A 23,052-nucleotide genomic window follows, 5' to 3' on the forward strand; every position below is an offset into this window, starting at 1 on the left:
CAGCCTTCCACAGTAGTCACAGCTGCTTGGGAGAAAAAATGAAGTAAAGGCAAAGAGGAGGGAGATGCCACTTTGGATTGAGGGGTCACACTTAGAGTAATCAGCATGCCCCGAGGCCCAGGGCCCCTGTGTGTTTGCAGCCGTGGAGGCGTGAACCACACTCCCCCACCCCCCATCTGAGTGGCACCTCCGTGTGTGCCCACCTGCACAATCTCATCCATTCTTTCTGGTCAGGGACTCTGTCTCAGTGTCTCCCTCTCTCCGATGTCAACCTCTCCCAAATCGCTCCTTCGTATCAGTGTTTAAATATGCTCAAGGCTCCCAACTTTTGGAAAAAACTTAAAGAAAACATGAAAACCTTTATCCAGCAGACTCCTACATTTCTCCACTCCGTGGCATCCAAGCTCCTCAAGAGAATTATGCAAAAGCACCTCTCGCCCACGCTTCCCACTGCTGCAGGCCCCCATCTGTGCTCCCCACCTGGGCCATCTGCAGTCCCCACCGAAGCCCACCTGCCTCCTCCTTCTGGAGCGAGGGACACCTGTTCCTTCCAAGATCGTCCCTCTGCTGCATTCCTGCCCCCGTTTGCCACTGTCCCCCTAGAGAGCTGGCCCCAGTCCCCGTGCGCTCAGGCCGCAGCTCCCATGGACACTGTCCTCTTCTCACGTCCCCGTGTCTGGGGCGGCCATCGTCCACAACCTAGGCTCATCTCCTGTGGCTTCGGTGGCTCTCAGCTCAGCTGCTTTGCTGTCTTCCTTTCTGAGTATCTTCCCTGGTGGCTCAGAGGTAAAGCCTCTGCCTGCAATGCGGGAGACCCGGGTTTTATCCCTGGGTCAGGAAGATCCTCTGGAGAAGGAAATGGCCACCCACTCCAGTTCTCTTGCCTGGAAAATTCCATGGGCTACAATCCACGGGGTCGCAAAGAGTCAGACAGACTGAGCGACTTCACTTTCACTTTCTTTTCGAGTATCCCTTCACAGGCTTCTGGCTGGAACATCCCTCTTCCTCACTGCAGGTGGGCACCTCCTTCTGTCCGAGTGACCTCCCTCCTCAGCCTTCCTTCTGTAGAATGTGACTCTGGTTGCCCATCTGGCTGATTTCCTGAAGCAGCATCTTTGCCTCGCATCTGTCTCCCGAGCTTCTCACCCAAACACTAACTGCCTCCTTTGTGGAGATGTGCTATTATTCCCTCGGGCGCCAGCCCATCCTGTCCCAGAGGGTGCTTATGGCTGGCACTCTTTCTCCTCTCCATTACCCTGTTTCAGTAACCAGCATGGACTTCTGCCTGGAGTTGGCAGAACCGGAAGCCTGGGCTCCTCCCTAGCTTGGCCGTCTTCCTCACCCTGAGGTCCACTCGGGTGCAGAGCCCTGTCTTGGCTTCCTAAACACCCATGGGACCTCCCTCTTCTCCATTCGCGACCTCATATCCCTCTTTCTGGGCTTCCCTGATAGCCCAGCTGGTAAAGAATCCACCTGTGATGCAGGAGACCCTGGTTGGAAGATCCCCTGGAGAAGGGATAGGCTACCCACTCCAGCATTCTTGGGCTTCCCTGGTGGCTCAGCTGGTAAAGAATCTGCCTGCAATGAGGGAGACCTGGGTTCAATCCCTGGGTTGAGAAGATCCCCTGAAGGAGGGCATGGCAACCCACTCCAGTGTTCTTGCCTGGAGAATCCCCATAGACAGAGGAGCCTGGTAGGCTACGGTCTGTGGGGTCGCAAAGAGTCGGACATGACTGAGCAACTAAGCGCATCCCTGTTTCTACTCATATAGCTCCCCCTCCTCTGGGACCACAGCTCCCGGGGCGGGGGTCCACGCACATCGCGTCCAAACCAGTCCTCATGGAGCGGACGGCATACGGCCCCTCCACTGGATCCCTGGTACCAATGTAAACCTGGGCCTGAAACACAGTGCCAGGCCCATCTCAGTGTCCTGCTCCCCACTCCAGCCGCACAGAGCTCTTGGGACTGAAGGGTCGCTTCGTGTGTTCTCTCGCCCAAGCTTCTGCCCGCGTCATCCCTTTAGTCTGAAACCCTTTCCACCTCCTCGTCCAGCACCTGGGACCGGGACTGGATGTGGTCAGCCGGCTTCCCGCACCCTGTGGCCGCTGCTGTCCCCAAACTCCCCATCATGACACCGCGCTCTGGAGTCACGGGGACTCCGTGAGGCTGGCAACACCTCTGCCGTGTTCGCCGTTGGGTCGAGTTAGCCAAAAAGTTCGGTCAGGTTTTTCCATAATGTTGGATGGAAAACCCTGAACAAACTTATTAATCCAATATATGCCTGTAGCGCCTGGCATGGGACAGGTGCCCAGTAATTATTTTTTGACCGAATACACGTATAAAGCGCACTGTCATAATAACAAACTGATAGCTGCGGAAACCAGTAGGTCCCTGTAGAATCAAAACTGTAGAAGTAATTAGAACTCGGCTACCTGGGAGGCAGGGAGGAGGTGGTGACGTAACGCCCCCCAGATAAAGGGCTGATGGGGCGTCATCCTCGTCTCTCTGTCCTTTGCCACGTGCCTGCATGCTCAGTCACTCAGTTGTGTCCAACTCTGTGCAACCCCGTGGACTGTAGCCCACCAGGCTCCTCTGTCCATGGGATTCTCCAGGCAAGGATACTGGAGTGGGTTGCCATTTCCTTCTCCAGGGGAGCTTGCCAGCTCAGGGGTCGAACCTGCGTCTCTTATGGCTCCTGCCTTGCAGGCAGATTCTTTACCTGCTGAGCCACTGGGGAAGCCGACCCTTTGCCACAGAGTCCATCTAATCCACCTTCCACGTGGCAGCCTTTCAAATAGCCAAAGCCCATTTCGATCCCTTTTAACAGCCTGACTTCCAGATCCTGAGGTGTTTTGGTTCTGCTCTTTGAATTGTGCCTGTTGGTTCTCCTCTGAGAACATGGAGCACAAACTCGAAATCAGGTCTGACCTGAGCTAATGGAGTAAATTGGTCTGGTTTTGACTTTATAATTCTCATCAATGCAGCCTAAGGCTACGTGGGCTTTTTCATTTAGCCGCGTAGCACTGTTAGAAGGGAAAACACAAGAGCTGGTAAGACCCAGTTGTCCATATTCCCATGGTGGTCAGGGGCTGGCCCCTTCTCAAATCCATCTTCAGGGGATTTGCCCACCTTGAGCTCCTAGAATCTCTGCAATCACTTTTTCTGCCACGTCTACGAGCGTTTTCAGTACAGATGCTGTTAGCAATCTGGGACTTGCACAGACAAAATTCTTCGCTGCCTCTCATTACTTTTAGTCTTCAAATCTCTTTTAACCATGTTTGCTCACCTGTTTTAAGGTGACCCTCCTTCATGGAAACGGCAAACTCAGAGCAAGGGGGCTTGGAGTGTATCCTTGGACCCTAGTGGTTCTTTCCCATTCTTTTTCGTACCTTGAACATATTTGTTTAAAGCTCTTTTCTGGATCTCAGCACTTGCACCCATCTGGGCTTCACCCTCCTGACTTTATTCGTCCATGAGATTGCATGCCCTTGGAGGTGGTAGTTCGTAGACTTCATCTGGGCTCACCTCCCAGGAACTGGGGAAGAGAGAGCCTGCGAGCTGGCAGACGAAGGCAGGGAGATGGCAGATACCTCCTCCTCGCCTGGCACGTTCCCTCCCCACCAAAAGCAGCCTGGGGACCACCCATTCTCCTTTCTAGTTGTGGCGGGTGGGCAGGAATTTCTCTTTCGAGAGCATTCCAGCTCCTTTCAGAAAATTTGGTTTTATTTGATCTTCCTTGCCTGTTTCTCACAAATTTTGAAATCTCTTTATTTCATTTTTTTCAATTTCCCTGGTTATTGTGAACTTAACAGGACGTGATCACTCCCACATGAGTGGCCGTCCCCTCCCTGATGGCCACGATCCCCGGCCTCCCAAGCTCAGCCTTGTCGGGGAGGGGTTAGCTGGAAGGTTGCTGGAGAGGGAGGAGGTGAGCATGTGCTCTGTAGAAATCGAGCTTGGAATTGCAACACCATTAGGTACCTGTCTCATCTTGCCAAGGCCAGCATGGAAATCACATGTCGTCCAGAGGATGGTGGCCACCGTAGAATTTAAAGGGCTGAGGTTTGACCTTTAAAACATTTGTGTCCTAAAGCTTCAGAACTTCAGGGCCCCAGAGGGACCCTCCCTGAGGGAAAGAAAGCAAAAAAGCTTTCCATCAGAGAAGGAAGCAGTCAAAAAAATCCACTGCATCAGCATCTTCCTCTGGGACACACTGAGCTAGTCCCTTGTGGGGAGGTTCAGCTAATCTTGAAATGCTGCTTCTGCTGTTCACACAGGTGAGTCCTCAGGAAGCACAAATCCCACAGATGCAGACGGCTCCACTCTGCCGTGTCCCCTCTGCCCCACCTCCCACGTGGCTACTGCCTTTGAAAGGCAGCGAGCTCACTGACGGTGGTAGTATTTATAGTGCCTCTAATCCCGCCAGGCCAGCTCCGGCCACCTGCTCCCTGCGAGGCCTGCACAGCTGAGCTAAGGTCGGCTGCCAGTGGAAAACACCAGAAAATGCCCGGCCTACCGGTCACAGGCCTGGAGGCTCATCCAGCCCTGCCTGTCACAGCCTCAGTTTCCCCCAGCTAGGGGACTTTTTCATCACGTAAGGATCAGTTTTTCTACTCAGTGCTCCATGGTGACCTAAATGGGAAGGAAAATCCAAAAAGGGGATTATAGAGCTGATTCACTTTGCTGTACAGCAGAAACTAACACAACAGTATAAAGCAGCTCTACTCCAGTGTAAAAGAGTTTTTAAAAAAGGAGCAGTTTTGCATCTTGCAGTTCGAGATGAGCCCCACTATTTCCCTGTCCATATTGTATTGAAACTGAAGCTCCAATACTTCGGCCACATGATGCAAAGAGCCGACTCACTGGAAAAGACCCTGATGCTGGGAAAGATTGAAGGCAGGAGGGGAAGGGGACAACAGAGGACGAGACGGTTGGATGGCATCACCAACTCAATGGACATGAGTTTGAGCAGGTTCCAGGAGATGGTGAAGGACAGGGAAGCCTGGCGTGCAGAAGTCCATGGGGTCGCAAAGAGTCAGACACGACCAAGCGACTGAACAACAACAAGTACAATGGACAGTCCCACGTGCTCTGGTCTGCACGTTGCTTCTCTGCTGCTGCTTCACAGGACAGGATGTGTCTGCACCCACACGTGTCAGCATCCAACAAGCACAGCAAGAATCCCCTTCTCTTAGCTGCATCCCTCTAGTCAGAGCTGCATTTCAGCCAAGCATTCAGCCCTGAGTCCTTCTCATAGGTGCTGGAAAGGTGCGAAATCTGAGCCAAGGAAGGGCAAAAGCCACCATCCCATAGGACGACCTCCTGTGCTCAGAGTTAAAAGATCAGTTCAGGACTTCCTTGGTGGTTCAGTGGCTAAGACTTCGCCTTCCAATGCAGGGGATACCAGTTAGATCCCTGGTCAGGAAGCGAAGATTCCACATGTTTCAGGGCCAAAAAGCAAAACCTGAAGAGAAGCAATATTATAGCAAATTCAATGAAGGCTTCAAAAATGAGCCACATCAAAAAATCTTCAAACACCAAAAAAAAGGTCAGTTCTTGAGTGTGACCCAGGCTCACTCCTGTGGCTGCACTGGACCCACGAGCTGTCCCTCGGCCGCCGGGGTGGTGAACACTATGAGCCTTATTCCAGTCGTGGTACCATGCTGGTCCTGTCTGTCGCCAACAAGGACGGCCTGTTTGCGGCTTTGTTTCTGCTGGCCGCCCCACCCCCGCACCCCGAGACTGCTTTCTCATTGTTCAGATTATCCAGGAGAAGAGAAGGGCTTTTTGTGGATGGGGACGGGGTGGGGTAGGGACGAAAAGCACCCAAGGTGCTGAAGCTAAGACTTTCTCATTTGGTGCTCCTCTCAGTCTGTGGGTACTGGGTGCCACTGGCCAGGTGAGCGCCTTCAGACACCCCAGAAACATGGGGGAGCAAGCCTTCTGAGTCCCCACGGCCAGGGTCGAACTCCTGGCCCCACTCCACAATGCCACGATCCTGGGGTTGGGATAAGGGTTAAATGACATCATTGGAAAAGAGCCTGATGTTGGGAAAGATTGAAGGTGAAAGAGAAGGGGCAGCAGAGGATGAGATGGTGGGATAGCATCACCAACTCAACGGACCTGAATTTGAGCAAATCTAGGAGAAGGAAATGGCAACCCACTCCAGTATTCTTGCCTGGAGAATCCCAGGGACAGAGGAGCCTGGTGGGCTGCCATCTGTGGGGTCGCACAGAGTCGGACACAACTGATGTGACTTAGCAGCAGGAGATGGTGGAGGACAGAAGAGCCTGGCATGCTGCAGTTCATGGGGTCACAAAGAGTCGGACACGACTTACTGACTGAACAACAGTAAAGGAAACCTCTTGGCTTACAGTAAGTTACTGATAAGAGTTAGTGTTTTTCCCCTGAACTCCACCTCTGCCTGCCTTCACGCTTCTCTCCAAATCTTCAGAAGTCCAGCATTCACTTTTTAAGTCATCATTAGTTGTAGACTTGAGGGATCGGTTGTTTTGTTCAGGGGAGATAAAAACAGTTGAGACTGTTCCCCAAATCCCTACCTTGTAATAGCATGACAGTACAAACCCACACGTGCATTCTTTTTTTTACATTTATTTTATTGAGGGATAGTTGATTTACAATGTTGTGCTAATTTTTGATGTATAGCAGAACAATTCAGTCATTTTATATATATATATATATGTATATATATACACAGACATTTTCACATTCTTTTCCATTGTGGTTTATTACAGGATATTAAATGTAGTTCCTTGTGCTATACAGTAGTAGCACCCTGTAGTTTATTCATTTTATATATAATAGTTCACATCTGCTAATCCCACACCCCCAATCCATCCCTTCTCCACCCCTTCTCCGCCCCTCGGGTCGGTTCTCTGCATCTGTGAACCTGTTTGTTTCCTAGATAAGTTCATGTGTGTCGTATTTTAGATTCCACATATAAGTGATATCATATGGTATTTGTCTTTCTCCTTCTGACATCTTTCACTTAGTATCTGGAGAAGGAAATGGCAACGCACTTCAGTATGCTTGCCTGGAGAATTCCATGGACAGAGGAGTCTGGCGGGCTACAGTCCATGGGGTCGCAAAGAGTCGGACACGACTGAGCGGCTGCACTTTCTTTCTTTTCACTTAGCATGATACCTTCTAGGTCCATCCATGTTGCTGCAAATGGCATTCTTTTTATGGCTGAGTAGTATTCTATTATATGTATTTGGGCTTCCCTCATAGCTCAGTTGGTAAAGAATCCTCCTGCAATGCAGGAGACCCCTGTTCAATTCCTGGGTCGGGAAGATCCCCTGGAGAAGGGATAGGCTACCCACTTCAGTATTCTTTCACTTCCTTTGGGGCTCAGCTGGTAAAGAATACTCCTGCAGTGTGGGAGACCTGTGTTTTATCCCTGGGTTGGGAAGATCCCCTGGAGAAGGGAAAGGCTACCCACTCCAGTATTCTGGCCTGGAGAATTCCATACAGTCCATGGGGTCGCAAAGAGTCAGACACAACTGAGCGACTTAAAAAAAAAACACACAAATCCTCTCTCCATTCACCTACTGAAGGACATTCAGGTTGTCTCCATGTCTTGGCTGTTATAAATAGTGCTGCCATGAACGTAGGGATGCGTGTATCTTTTCAAATTATAGTTTTGTCCAGATATATGCTCAGGAGTGGAACTGCAGGATCATATGGCAACTCTAGTGTTTTGAGGAGCCGCCATACTATTCTCCATAGTCGTTGTCATAATTTACATTCCCACGAACAGTTCACAGTGCATTCTTAAAACAATTAGCAGATGAACAAGCATATTGTGTTGTTACAAAGAGGTTCCAATTTTTTTGATTTTTAAAAATTGTGGTAAAAAACCCCTCACATATAGCTTAGTCCCTGCTTAAGTGCACAGTTCAGTACCGCACCTGTCACTGCCGTCTGTCCCCAGAACTCTGCATCTTGGGAAAGTGAAACTCTCTACCCATTAAACAATAACTCTCCATCCCCCCATCCCCCCCAGCCCCTAGCAAGCTCTGATTTGACTATTAACAGTCAAAAAAGTAAAGGCTCAACATAAACTAAGGTTGGAACTCTCTAAACATTCTTCAAATCGTGTAAGGAAAGAACATTCTGCAGAGATGGGATGGGCGCAAGCGAACAACTGGAGCTCCATCCGCGGGCTTAGTGCATGGCGCCCCCTGCTGTTGGAAGCATATTGTTTATCTCAAAAACTCAACCAATCAATTCTTCCCTGGTGGCTCAGATGGTAAAGAATCTGCCTGCAATACAGGAAACCTGGGTTCAGTCCCTGGGCCAGGAAGATCCCCTGGAGAAGGAAATGGCCACCCGCTCCAGTATTCTTGCCTGGAGAATTCCATGGACAGAGGAGCCTGGCGGGCTACACACAGGACATGGGGTCACAGAGTCAGACACGACTGAGCGACTAGCACTTACCGAGTGTTTAATGTTAGTTAGAGTTACCAAGAATTTTAATCATCTTATATCTGAAAGCTGCACCAACTGCTCTTATGTGTATATGGCAGTTTCACTAAGTCTAAATGATAACAGAGGTGATTTCGTTTTCATATTCTCAAATGCATTTTTAAAATCGCATCTGAAAATGTTAATATTTTATCAGAAATGTGCTGTAACCGTTGCATCAACCCCCCTGTGAGAAAGTATTCCAGGTAGATGTATAATAATAATTGTAACTAGAGACTAGCCACACTGAGAATATTAGAGAGTACATAAACACTTTCTTTTTTTTTTTTTTTCATAAACACTTTCTAAAAAGCCTTGCCATGCTCTCTGGCTTAACTGAAAACCAACCTCTTCTTCTCTCATTAATAGATGTGGTTTACTCCATCTGTTTCAGTTTACTAAAAGTTTTACTGGCTTGACCTTACATAAAAAGTCCCCCTTTTTATGTAGCTCCTCACTGTACCCTATTGTAATACTCACGGTCCTACCTCCCGCATCGAAGTATTTTTCTCCATCACCCGCTCCCATGACGCCCCTCTGTCTCCATGCCCACGTGACTGTTAGCCGTTTCAGAGGCTGGGTCAGTGGTCCCTGATCAGCAGCCCCACAGGAGAGCAGCCCGTTCTGTCTGGCGATGACTACAAGCTTGCTCCCGTCACTGCCTTTGAGGCTGCTCCCCAGGAATCGGGCTCATCAGCTTTATCACACGTGGTCTGCTTAAGCATCGCCACACTAGTAAAACAGCATTCTTTCTTCCTTCACAATTTGGGCTCCCCCTGGTTCTACTTGGCCACCTGATGTGAAGAACTGACTCATTTGAAAAGACCCTGATGCTGGGAAAGATTGAAGGCAGGAGGAGAAGCGGACGACAGAGGATGAGATGGTTGGATGGCATCACTGACTCAATGGACGTGAGTTTCAGTAAACTCCTGGAGTTGGTGATGGACAGGGAAGCCTGGCGTGCTGCAGTCCATGGGGTCGCAAAGAGTAGGACACAACTGAGCGACTGAACTGAACTGAACTGGGTCTAAGAGTCAGTCCTGATGAGATGCTGTCATTCCGTTGGGGATGTGGTGACTTCTCAAGACCTCACCGTTTGCATTAGGAAAGCTCTTAGAAATGGCCCCGTCTGGTTCAGGGGGCCACCCGCAAGGAGAGTGACTGCGGAGAGGACAGGCCAGGAGGGGCCCTCGTGGGCAGCCAGGCCTCTAGCTAAAGGAAGGCGGTGCTTAGTCAGTCACATGACACCCTGTCATACCACACGTGGAGTGCTTAGCACATCTCGTTAGCTCCCTTAACTTCAAACACTGCTAGATCTGACCGTGTCTCAGCTCCTGGTCCTGGGCCATCTCTCAGTGGGATGGTTAGAGTAGCCCCTCCCCCAACAAGATCCATCCCTGCTTCTGCACTTGGCCCCCCACCACCGCCCCACAGTCTGTTCTCACATGATCTGGGTTGTTCGGTTGCTCAGTCATGTCTGACTGTGACCCCATGGGCTGCAGCACACCAGGCTTTCCTGTCCATCACCATCTCCCGGAGCTTGCTCAAACTCACATCCATTGAGTCAATGATGCCATCCAACGATCTCATCCTCTGTCGTCCCCTTCTCCTCCTGCCTTCAATCTTTCCCAGCATCAGGATCTTTTCCAATGAGTCGGCTCTTCGCATCAAGTGGCCAAAGTATTGGAGCTTCAGCTCAGCATCCGTCCTTCCAGTGAATATTCAGGGTTGGACAGCCTGTCAAAATTATAATCCAATCATATCACTCCTCCAATCCACAATGTCCCAAGGCTCCCAGAGTCACAACCATGCCCTACAAAACCCTTCAGAAACGCCCCCACCCCACCCTCCACCACACGAGGACAGACAACGCGATGTGCAGCTGAGAGTCGAAAAGCCAGATGCGCTGCTCAGGTCCCCCCCAGCTCTCTCTGAGAACAAGCCAGACAGGCCTGTGTGTGTCCGATAGTGTCCAGCCTTGCTTTGCCCCCCACCCCACCTCCACCCCCATCCCCAAGTAAATCAGATCGGACATCAGATGCACTTGCCAAAGACCCTTGCTGTAAAAGTCGAGCCGTCAGCCACCTCTGAAAGGTGCTCCTCCGGCTGAAACAAGACTGCTCCCGTCCCTGTCAGCAGCACGATGAACAGTGAAGTGAAAGCGTTAGTTGCTCAGGTGTGTCTGACTCTTTGCAACCCCGTGGATGGAGTTTTCCAGGCAAGAATACTGGAGTGGATCTTCTCCAGCAGGTCTTCCTGACCCAAGGATCAAACCTGGGTCTCCCACACTGCAGGCAGATTCTTCACTGTCTGATCCACCAGGGAAGCCCTGATTGACTTAATCTGTAAAGACAGTAAGAGGGGTCTCTTTTATTCTAAAATGTTTTCTGAACCAGAAAAAAAAGAAGACACAGTTTTTTGGAAAACAGGAAAAAGTACAAAGAGGAAAATAAAATTGATGCTAATCTCAACACCTGCTGATGACCCCACAGTGAGCGCTATATTGTGGTCCCAGGAAACCTTTTATTATGACAGCTAAGATCGATCACCTACACTGTGCATGGCACTGATGGGAGCATTTTGTGCAGATCCCGGGCCCCTCAGCACACAGTCCTGTGCCAGGCCTGTAACCACCGCCTTGTATGTGGCATTGTTGAGGGTTAACCACCGGTTTACCTTACTGGAGACTTAAACCCAATTAAACGTAAGTTGAACCCTTCTTTCTCAGTAAAACCTCCAAATAAAACTGATGCCCAGCGCGGACTATTTTAATTCAAAACAGCTGCAGTGTAGTTCACTTCTAACTGCAGGGCATCATAATTTCTGACAGTGCTAATCCTGATTACTCAGGGTAATGGAGACAGCTTTGTGAGTTCCTCAAAAGCATGGCCAACAGCTTCTGGAAATTAAGTGAAAACATGGCATTGTTCCTTCATGGAAAGGAATCCTCTCTGGATGTGCAGGAACGGATGTCCCAACATCGCATAAACGGACGTCCCAACATGCTGGGTTTGGTTGTTCTCCGAGTTCAAATGCTGATGGAGACCATTAGCTTCTTCGAATTCCAATCCCTAGTTCTTGGGAAGGAGACTCAGTCCCAGGGCGGGTCAGGGACTGACTCCGGATGAGGAGGGTCTTGAGAGAGATGCCCATTGTGTGATCCCAGTCACACTGAGTCAGACTGTAGCATCTTAGGCCCAGAAGTGTTATTTCTGTAAGGTTGGGGCTTCCTCCATTCTTTCTGTACACTCTCACCCTATTTGGGAACCTAGCTTTGCTGTGCTTAGTTGCTCAGTCTTGTCCGACTCTTTGCGACCCCATGGACTGTAGCCTGCCAGGTTCCTCTGTCCATGGGATTCTCCAGGCAGGAATACTGGAGTGAGCTGCCCTGCCCTGTTACAGGGGATCTTCCCAACCCAGGGATCAAACCCAGGTCTCCCGCATCGTAGTGGACTCTTTACCATCTGAGCCACCAGGAAAGCCCAAGAATACTGGAGTGGGTAGCATATCCCTTCTCCAGGGGATCTTCCTGACTTAGGGATCAAACCTGGGTCTCTTAGGTCTCCTGCATTGCCAGGCGGGTTCTGTACCACTAGTGCCACATGGGAAGACCAGGTGGACTGCCAGAGAATTGGCTAGAATTATTTTAGACTTACAGAAGCCTTGTGAAGATAGCACAGACCCTTCACCCCACACTTTGTCTTACACTGCTATGGTACATTTGTCATGACTAAGGACCCAACCCCTGTACATTATTATGAACTAAACTCCACAGTTTATTCAGGCTTCTCATGTGGCTCAGTGGTAAAGAATCTGTCTGTCAATTCATGAGACAGGGGTTCAAACCCTGGGTCAGGAAGATCCCCTGAAGAAAGAATGGGGTATTCCAGTATTCTTGCCTGGAAAACCTCCCTGGACAGAGGAGCCTGGTGGGCTACAGTCCAAAGGGTGGCAGAGAGTCGGACGAGGCTGAGCATGCATGCATGCCACAGTTTATTTAGATTTCACAAGCTTTTTCTTCACGTCCTTTCTCTAGGATCCCATCCATGCTACCACGTCTCCTTAGCCTCGTCTGGTCTGTGGGGGTTCCTCAGACTTGGCTTGTCTTTGTGGCCTTGTTAGTTTCAAGGACTACTGGTTAGGTACTCAATTTGAGTTTGTCTGGGGGTTTTCTCATGGTTAGACTGCTTTCCAGGGGAAAACCACAGAGGTAAATGGCCATTCTCATCCCATCTTATCAAGAGATCACGCTATCAACGTGACTTGTCACTACTGATGATATTACCTTGATGGCTAAGCCTGTCTTTGCTGGGTTTCTCCCTGTCCTCTTTCTAGAGGGAAGTTAGTCATCAGCCCACATTTCAGATGTGGGAGATATGCCCACCTCCCTGAGAGGAGAGTAGCTACGTACATGACTGGGCGTTCTGTGCCGGAGATCCGTCCCTCTTGTTTGCTTGGTTCGTTGACGTTTGGCTGCTCTGGTTGTTAGTTGCGGCGCTCAGGATCTTCACTGGGTCACGTGGGCTCTTTCGTTGTGGTTCATGTGCTTAGCTGCTCTGACGCATATGGGATCTTAGTTCCCAGCCCAGGGATCGAACCCATGTTCCCTGCTGGATTCTTAGCCACTGGACCACCAGGTAAGTCTCCCCGTTTGTTTACTTATATCAGTGTAGTTTGTCGTTGTTTAGTCGCTAACCCTCGTGTCTGACTATGTGCAGCCCCATGGACTATACCCCACCAGGCTCCTCCATCCATGGGATTTTCCAGGCAAGAATACTGGAGTGGGCTGCCATTTCCTTCTCCAGGGGATCTTCCCGACCCAGGGATTGAACCTGCATCTCCAGCACTGGCAGGCATTTTTTACCCATGTCCCCAGGAAAGCCGTATCTGTATATGAGTGTCCTGTGGTCCTAACTCATCATTTTTAGCTGCTCTGACTCCTCCAGCTTTGCCATTGGGATCTCTCTCTTCTGGGTTCCTGTGTTTCAAGCTGATTATCTTGTACATTTCCCACCCTAGTGCTAGAATAAGCCATTTCTCCAAGAAGCTCTGGTTCTTTTTATTAGAGAATAAACAGAAAAATCAAGATCTGGGCATGGAGTGGGTTGTTCTGTTTTGCTGGCTGCTTCCTAATGAGATAATGTTGACTGCACACTCAGCAGCAGAAAACCCAACCCTGCAGCGACTCCAAGAAACAAATCATCTTCGCTGTCAGTCGTTTATTAGGTTTGTGTTCTGGTTTGGAAAAGTCAATGCCATTAGGCTCTGCAAATATTTGAAGAACACGGCATGTTCTGGTCAACTCAGAGGGCATTAGCTAAGTTGAAACTACTCCAGGTGAACGCATCAGAAAGACACTTTGCCTGAAAGAGTCCTTGTTAGGTTACCTTCTAGAGTTTCCTGTTTTCTGAAACAGACTGGTTAAATCTCATCTGATTACAGTGCTAGGGCTCAGTATGTTTCTTGGATAATTTTGACCCGCAAGTAGGTATTGCAGCTTGTAACCAACACTATACGTAATGCTGAATTACATATATTCCTTTCTGGGCAATGCTGGAACCAGTCTTTTTTTTTTTTTAAGAAGCAAGCTGGAAGGCAAGGAGCATTTTCATACTGGAAACATGGGTCAGATTGGCAAAGGTTGAGTCACATTCAGAGACTTGAGAGAGATAAAGAAAGGAAGCATTGATCCATGTGGTATTTCTTCTCTTTAAACCTGTGACTGCTGAGGCCCAGATCAGACTGAGAGCAGTCAGTTACTTTGCTCTAGAATGGCCACCCACTCCAGTAATCTGGCCTGGAAAATTCCACGGACAGGGGAGCCTGGTGGGCTACAATCCATGGTGTCGTAAAGAGTCGGATGTGACTGAGCAACTAAAGAGAAAGACCCAACCTAGGCTGGAGGTGTGTGGGGCTAAAAACTCTGAAGAAGCACTTCAGTGGCCTTGACAGGGCCTTGTAGGATGTGCTTGGCACAGACGGGTACCGCATGGAGAACAGAGGGGCTTAGTGGTCCCAAGTTAAACCACACTGTGAATTTTAGAAATGATGTATCGATAAATGCAAGGGAACTTTTATTCTATCTTGTATTTTTCAACATCTGGGAAAATATTCCATTTGGTTTTCAAGGATGACAGATGTACTATCATTTAATCCTATTGCCTGATGGCAGTACTTCCACCGCATATTTGACAAGAAGGGAAAAATAATTCCTTAGATCTAACGACAAGCCTCCCTCCTGAGAAGCTCCGTTAGAGATCCATCAAGCCTTACTGCTTTGCTTTCAGGGGACCAGAACTAGTCACCTGCTCAGGGTACTTATGGCAGTGTCTCTGTTAATATGGATGCACTCACTATCTTGAAGCCTGAGGTTGGACTTTCTCCTCCAGGGGTTACTGGCCCTCTCCTCCAGGGCAGTGGAAAGCCTCCAGGTGGACATTATCGGTGCCGAGCAGTTGGTGGGAGGAAGTAACCTTTGTTGCAGGCGCTTGCTCACACCTTCCTTCTGACACGCAGTTACCCTCTCCTGTTTCCTCAGTTTTTTGTCATTTAAAAGCCACTTTACAGTGATTTTGCAAGGCACAGAGAGACTGCATTATCTCATATTCAAATAATCATTGGTTACAAACTAAGGAAAGCCTGACTATGACTTTTCTGGAAGCTTAAATTTTTCTTTTATCAGAATGCAGCCTAGAGAGCTCACTCCAGCCAGTGAGGAACCCCAGATAGCTTATCCTCCATAAGTCCTGATCAAGTCCAGAGTTGGGGTGATGCTCACTTAGCACGTAATGCTTATAGCTGTGGAAAATATTTGGAGGGAGGGATGATCCCATCAAGAAAAGGGACTGAGTCCCAGTGCTGTGCTCAGGGAAATTGCCACCACACCCAGCTGTGGGCATGAATGACTAACTGGCAACCAGCTTTGCAGTGGGAAAAGACGGCAGGGCCACTTGTCCAGGCCACTCGGTAATAAAGCCTCTGAGCTCTTGTTAGATCTAAGTATTTTTCCCTTCTTGTCAAATATGCGGTGGAAGTACTGCCATCAGGCAACAGGATTAAATGATAGTACATCTGTCATCCTTGAAAACCAAATGGAATATTTTCCCAGATGTTGAAAAATACAAGATAGAATAAAAGTTGCATTGCACTTATAAAAGTGAAACATATTGATAATAAATCCACCAAGATGTTTTTTAATAAATTTCAACATGACATAGTAACTCGAAGAAGGCAATGGCACCCCACTCCAGTACTCTTCCCTGGAAAATCCCATGGGCAGAGGAACCTGGTAGGCTGCAGTCCATGGGGTTGAGGACCAGTCTAATTCTATGAAACTTAATTTACCCAAAGCCTGAACATTGTTATGGGCTTCCAAGTCACGCCAGTGGTAAGGAACCCACCTGCCAATGCAGGAGGTACAAGAGACGTGGTTCAGTCCCTGGGTCAGAAAGACGCCCTGGAGTAGGAAATGGCAGCCCACTCCAGTATTCTTGCCTGGAAAATCCCACGGACAGAGGAGCCCATATTCTAAACCTTCAGAGTTCTGTTTCTGTTGTGGTATTGTGTCCAACACTTCTCAACCCCATGGACTGTAGTCCACCAAGGCTCCTCTGTCCAGGGGATTTCCCAGCAAGAATACTGGAATGGGTTGCCATTTCCTTCTCCAGGGGATCTTCCTGACCCAGGGATCTAACTCGAGTCTCTCGTATCTCCTGCATTGGCAGGAAGATCCTTCACTGCTGAGCCACCAGGGAACAACTGCAATTCACTTTATAATGCATTCACTTTCATCTTAGAGAAGAATCACTTGCCTCTTAAGAAAAGCAGAGAAGTATTTTATGAAATTGGCATTTAACTTGGCCAAGTGTTAGACAAACTGGCATTTGTCTAACACCCTCTTCCAAAGTTATATTGTTACATTTTTAAATTCAGTTTTTCTATCGATTATACCTACACAAAGCTTAAAAAGTCGGTCCCCTAAGGGCTGACCCCCAACAGCAGCTCTTCTCACAGCTTGCCCCACCCCTTCTCCTACTCCCAGATCTGATTCAGTGGAGTTCTGCATGCATCCAGATACTTTCAGATTACTTTTTATTATTTGCTTAAAGTTGTAAAAATTACATTAATACACATGTTCACCCTGAACTGAGTTGTCCAGCAGCCTATGTAAACTTTCTACATTGGTGTGGCTACCTGCTCAGATGCCTGCCTCCCACCTAGGCCCTCCTGCCAGGCTTCCTGTGGGGCAGGTGTGATGAATGGGCCAGGGTCTTACCTGTGTCAGGTAAGAAGAGAGCAAGGCAGTGGCACTTGAGGACCCATGTGCCAGCTCCCCAATTGGGCACATTCACCCTCTTTCCTAGCTCCCACCTGGGCCCCCCTGCCAGGCTTCCTGTGGGCAGGTGTGATGAATGGCCAGGGTCTTACCTGTGTCAGGTAAGAAGAGAGCAAGGCAGTGGCACTTGAGGACCCACATGCCAGCCCCCCAATTGGGCACATTCACCCTCTTTCCTAGCTCCTCAGGGACCATGTAATACCTGTCACATTTCACTCCTTTACACCTTTTTCTAATAATCTTGCTTCCTGCCCTTTTTCCCCTGGCAGCTCTGTTTTGTGATGTTCTGGACTCCCAATGTTTCCGAGAAGATTCTGATAGACATCATCGGTGTGGACTTTGCCTTTGCAGAACTCTGCGTTGTTCCCTTGCGTATCTTTTCCTTCTTCCCGGTTCCAGGTAAAGGAAAACAGAGAATGAAAGAAAAATTCCTAATCACTCTCATGCCTGACTCAGTTTTCTTTCTTTAGAAACATTACCAGTTCTGTCCCAAACAAAATAAGTGTATACACTTCAAAGTTTCACGGTGGATTAAAAAGATGCAAAGATATTATCCAGCAGGTTGAAAGCTGGAGAAGCGAGTCAAAAAGGCAGTTTCTTTCTTAAAGGACAGTGGTTGCAGATTCAGTAGAAAGAGCCTGAGGGGATAGTATGAGTCGTTTTCCCGGGCAGTAGAACCATTCCCTGCCTTCACTGTGGCGACTGGTGACACAAATCTATGCATCTGTTGAGATTCTAAAAGGACTGCTGGAGAAAAGAACCCAGGAGCAAGGCTGCGGTTAGAAAGGGGCTGTGGGGCCAGTCGACGCCGCGCTGATGGCTCACCTGCCACCCTGAGCTGTTCCCAAGTCAGGCCAGGAGCTGCCCCTGCTCCTAGATGTCAGGCGTTCCCGGCGGCTGCCTGGGGTGTTGCCTGGTCCCTGGGGTTGGGGCGGGACACTGAGGGACCCGAGAGTTGCCGCCACCTGGAGATCAAGGCACTAGTTGCTGACTCCTCAGTCTGAACCTGAGGAGGGGCTGGAGTCCCAGAGCTAGGACTGGGGTAGGACTCTGAATCTCCTCTCCTCGCCCCTTCCTCGCCTGTCAAACCAGCTGCTTGAAGACAGCCGACCCCACCTATCTTTGCAACCTGCTGGCTTTGGGCCCCTCAGGTTAGCATCCTGCCTGTGCAGCCACCTGTACCTCAAAATTCAACTCTTCCACTGGGGGCGGGAGGAACACTGCGTCAGATGCAGATTCTTCCTCCAAACTGGACATGAGCTTTTATTCCAGGAGTGGGCGCTTCTTTCCCCTCCATAGGTCTGTGCCTTGTGCTGCCCCTACTTGCCATAAAGGACTAGACCTCCTTTTTCCTCAAACCCCGCCCAGTTTCAGATCAAACCTAAATGTCTGCAAAGGTCCGTCTAGTCAAAGCTATGGCCTTTCCAGTAGTCATGTATGGATGTGAGAGTTGGATTATAAAGAAAGCTGAGTGCTGAAAATTGATGCTTTTGAACTGTGGTGTTAGAGAAGACTCTGGAGAGTCCCTTGGACTGCAAGGAGATCCAACCAGTCCATCCTAAAGGAAATCAGGCCTGAATATTCATTGGAAGGACCGATGCTGAAGCTGAAACTCCAATACTTTGGCCACTTGATGCGAAGAGAAGAATCGACTCATTGGAAAAGATCCTGATGCTGGGAAAGACTGAAGGCAGGAGAAGAGGACAACAGAGGATGAGATGGTTGGATGGCATCACCGACTCAATGGACATGAGTCGAGTAAACTGTGGACATGAGTTTGGGTGATGGACAGGGAGGCCTGGCGTGCTGGAATCCATGGGGTTGCCAAGAGTCGGATACGACTGAGCGACTGAACTGAACTGAAACGTCAGCCAAGATCAGCCGGTCGTCACTGACACACCCTCCGTGGAGCCCCTCCTGGGTGCTGGGGCCGGTGCCCTGCCTGCGCTCCCGAAGCTCACAGATCAGGCTGGGGAGACGGGGTACTGGGAACCTGCTGTGAGGTCTTTGTGAGGCGTGGACAGATGGAGCCGGCCGCGGTCCGCGGTCGGAAGGCTGTGAAAGAAACCCGGAAGTGAGCCGGACCTCCTTCTTCGGCCCTTCCTCGCCCCGCCCACATGCGCGGGGAAACCGGGCGTCCAGTTCAGGTTTTCTGCTCCGGGAATCAAACTGGACCGCCGTCAAGTCGCCGCTCTTCTCTTGAGTTTTCCTAGACGGGCGTGATGGGAGCTTGAGGCTGGGTGGGGGTGAGGGTAGGGTGGAGGGAGTGGCAGCACCACCCCTCCATTCCCCGCCCAGGGGTGGCGATCACAGTGGGAAAACGCCACTTAAGGCCTATGCTGCGCACGGAGCCGAGTAGGGGAAGGGGAGAGGCGGGGCGGGTCTCCTCCAAACCCCGAGGCAGGGATCAGGAACCCCGGCAGGAAGATGGGCCCAGGGCGGCAGCCGCAGGGCCTGGGTCCCACCCAGCCGCCCCTGGGACCAGGGATGTGCTGCTGCGGGCGGGCTCTGGGGGGCGGAGCTGGGGGTAGAAGCAGCAGGATGGAGAGAAGGGGGGCACTGCTGACCAGTCCTTGGCTCTCCCTCCAGTCACCGTGAGGGCCCATCTGACCGGGTGGCTGATGACCCTGAAGAAGACCTTCGTCCTGGCGCCCAGCTCCGTGCTGCGGATCATTGTTCTCATCACCAGCCTCGTGGTCCTGCCCTACCTGGGGTACGTGGTGGGGTGGGGGGTGGGCGTTGGGCTATGGGATCCTGCTGCCATTGGTCCTGCCCTACCTGGGGTACGTGTGAAGGTGGGGGAGGTGCGGGCGGAGCTATGGGATCCTGCTGCCACCGAGGCACTCTGTCCAGAAGATTAAATCAGCTTTTTTTCCTGGGAAATCCCCAAGCGTGTCTAGAGTTAGAAATGCTGAGTGATGCCTCGTTTCTCTGCCCAGGGGACCAGGTTGGAGGCTGTTGAGATCCATTCTAGAAAAGCACTTCCGAGGTCATGCCCACCCACACGGTCAGCACTGAGCATCCACCGTGGTGTGGCGGGCAGGGGCAAGGTGAAAAACGCAAGGGAGCGAGCGAGGATGTTGCCCTTGTTCTCGGGGATCCCCACTTTCCTGGGACCCCGTCTACTGGGAAACTGCACTCTACAGAGAGGAGGGGCGGGATGCTGTGGGCACCCGGGGCCGGGCGGGGAGACGTGCCCCTTCCCCAGCAGATGCTGAGCTGAGATCTGGAGCAGGAGTGGGAGTCGCAGGGCCCGGAGGGGATCCCAGGCCGCTCTCCCACCCAGGTGGAATATTTATTAGGTGCAGCGCTAACAGGCAGATCTCGAAGGCACCCCTGTCGCCTACACCTTGCCTGGGTTTTGGCTGGGTTTTGATTCTCTGTGCCTCCGCGGGTCTCTAACAGACAGATGCCCTTTGCGTTCTCATCCCCAGGGTACACGGAGCCACCCTGGGCGTGGGCTCCCTCCTCGCGGGGTTTGTGGGAGAATCCACCATGGTCGCCATAGCAGCGTGCTATGTCTATCGCAAACAGGTGAGAGAGGGCAACAGAACAGCACCCTTGCAGGGCACGCCCCCTGGTGTGGGAGCCTGCAGATGGTCATGAGGGGGAGGGGAGGGGAGGGCACCAGAGGTGGTGTCCTCGGGCAGTGCCAGGTCTTCATAGATGATGGGAGGGGAGATGGGAGACAAGAGCCCCCCACCCCCGCCAGTGCCTCTCACAGAGCCCGGCACGCAGCCAACTCCCCAGTCACCCCGCTGAAAGGAACACGCGGACCTAAAAATGCAGCCTCGACGAGGTCGCCCCCAAACATAAATGAGATCCAAGTACATGGCGAGGGGTCCCCTGATACCTCTGCCACGCTGTGCTTCCCACCCACCACCCCCTCCACGGCCGCCCCAGCCCCCCTGATGCGTCTTCTCTGGTCTAGAAAAAGAAGATGGAGAACGAGTCGGCCGCCGAGGGGGAGGACTCGGCGATGACGGACATACCTCCGGCGGAGGAGGGCACGGACATCGTGGAGATGCGGGAGGAGCAGGAATGAGGCCGCCCCCCACCCCTCACCCCCCGGGCGGGAGGCGCAGGGGGCCCAGGTGATGCCCCAGCGCCGCCATCTACTCCTCCCCGACGTGTTTTCTTCCACTTTCTTTCTTTCTTTTTTTTTTTTTTTGGTTTTTGTTTGGGTAACAAAAGAGGCCTTGATCTAAAGGTTTCACGGACACTCTGGCATACCGGGTGTGCCCACGCTCATGAAGGGACTTGTGGAACGGTCTCACCACTGCTTTGTGGAAACAAAACAACTGACTTCATGCCCCCGCTTCGTGAAAAGCCCAAAGACATAGCCGCCTTGCAGTCGCCTCCCCCCACCCCTCCCGTCCTCGGACAATCTCCACTTGGAACCAAAGGACCGCGGCTGTGCCGTCCAGCGTCCCCTCGGCCACCACCGCCCAGCAGGCCGCAGACTCACCCTGTCCCCTCGCATCGCTCAAGAATCACGGTGACAACTCGCTTCCAGGTCACGTGGCTGTGCCAAGGGCTGTGGCTGAGGCCTCGCACCGTGGCGTCTTGAACCGTCTGCCATACCCGGGCCGAGGGCAGGGTCTGCCTGCAGCCCGGGGTGGCCGGCGGCGCTGAGGAATGGATGTGCAAACGTGCTGGACCGACGGCCGGCCGGAAATAATCTCCGGCGGGCAGGTTAGAGGTGTCCCGGGAGCAGCACACCAACACGCCGACAGCGTTCCCCTGGCCGCTTCGTGGATCTGCGTGTGCGCTCGCTGTCACACCAGCCGTGTACATACGAGAACTGCCTTGTCAAAGTTGTCCCAAAGCCTGTCCCCCCATCACCGGCGTCCCTGGGCATGAGTTTCCCCGAAGGCTTTTTCACTCACCTTTCCTGAAGATGGCACTAAAGCAAGGGAGAAGGAGCATTCTAACTACATTTTAGTCTTTATAAAGTGAACTGAAGCTTTAAGTCATAATCTAGCATCTAATGCCAGGTTGCTATGTCCTCGCTTTGGAAGTAGATTTATGACCTGGTCCTGCCGTTCTTAGTCCTAACCCTGGGGTACAGGTAATTCCAAGTGTTCTTCTGTCCTCGCCTCTGACGTCACATGAGAAAGCAAGACATTTTATAAACGACAGCAAAGTCACTATGTGATATTCCCTGAAATGACACATTTGAAATCCATTCAGTGCAGTATATTTTTCTAAGTTTTGGAAAGCGGGTTTTTTCTTTAAAAAATTATGGACACGGTTCACTAAATTCTTGATTTAGTCAAAATTCCTAGACGGAAAGAACCTAAACACAAAAATATTTTAAAGATATAAATATATACTGTATATGTTATGTAATTTATTTTAGGCTATAATACATTTCCTATTTTCGCATTTTCAATAAAATGTCTCTAATACAATACGGTGATTGCCTGTGTGCTCAACATACCTGCAGTGGAAACGTATTGTATCAATGAAGAGTGTGTCTTGTTTGCAGCAGTTTTACAGTCTGTCATTTGTATACAAATGTAAGGGCCAGTCAGTGACAAAAGAACTATTTTTCATTATGAGTAACAGGGGTGTAAATGGGTCAGCTGATGTAGACCGTAGTGGGAATAGAAATATACGCTCGCAGGGCAAAGAAGAAAAAGCCAAGCCTTTTGTGTTTATTGCTTTCAGTGCCATGTAATCATATCATTCCTCATAGAAAAAAAAGAATGGAAGGGCTCAGAGTCAGCCATGAACATTCACAGGGTTCGTTCACACGTCTGGACACCCAGTGACCACTGGGGGACAAATTCTTATGGGCTTCCTCTGAGTGGGTTTTCCGCTTAGAATTAAGATGCATTGCTTTGGGGTGGTTGCAGGGGGCATATCTGAGAAGATGTGGGGAAAAAGAGTCTAATTGTATCGGCTTTTTTAAAATACGTGACTAGAAAATTAAACGGCAGTATTTTTTAACGTGTGTGACTAGTATTTCATGCTTGTGGGGTTGGAACCTAAAGAGTACATTGAAAAAGCAAATCCGTTCCCTCCAGATCGGGACAGACCAACTAGATCCTTCATTATGCAGCTAGAACATGGCATTATAACTTCAGAGACATCTTCGGGGATAAAGAAGGACGGACTGTGGTATTTTGTTAGGGTTTCAGAAAACACAGGAAGGACGCCCATACCCAGGCCACAATGGCAGGGCAACAGGTGTGGAAAATCTTTCTCCTTGAGGTGCACACCCC

The 23,052-nt window shown here is 50.5% G+C and overlaps 1 protein-coding gene across 3 annotated transcripts in view; it reads left to right on the plus strand.

The window, feature by feature from the left end:
- ANKH (ANKH inorganic pyrophosphate transport regulator) overlaps positions 1–22,777 on the plus strand; it is a 169,973-nt gene extending 147,196 nt beyond the window's left edge. For all 3 annotated transcript variants that reach the window (NM_001109793.1, XM_059878696.1, XM_059878697.1), the window contains 4 exon segments: positions 17,092–17,221; positions 19,412–19,535; positions 20,257–20,356; positions 20,754–22,777. In NM_001109793.1, the coding sequence (NP_001103263.1) occupies positions 17,092–17,221; positions 19,412–19,535; positions 20,257–20,356; positions 20,754–20,867 (468 nt within the window). In that variant the 3' untranslated portion in view covers positions 20,868–22,777.
- Positions 22,778–23,052: the final 275 nt, after the last annotated feature.

Source organism: Bos taurus, chromosome 20, assembly GCF_002263795.3.
Source record: "Bos taurus isolate L1 Dominette 01449 registration number 42190680 breed Hereford chromosome 20, ARS-UCD2.0, whole genome shotgun sequence".
Taxonomy (NCBI): domain Eukaryota; kingdom Metazoa; phylum Chordata; class Mammalia; order Artiodactyla; family Bovidae; genus Bos; species Bos taurus.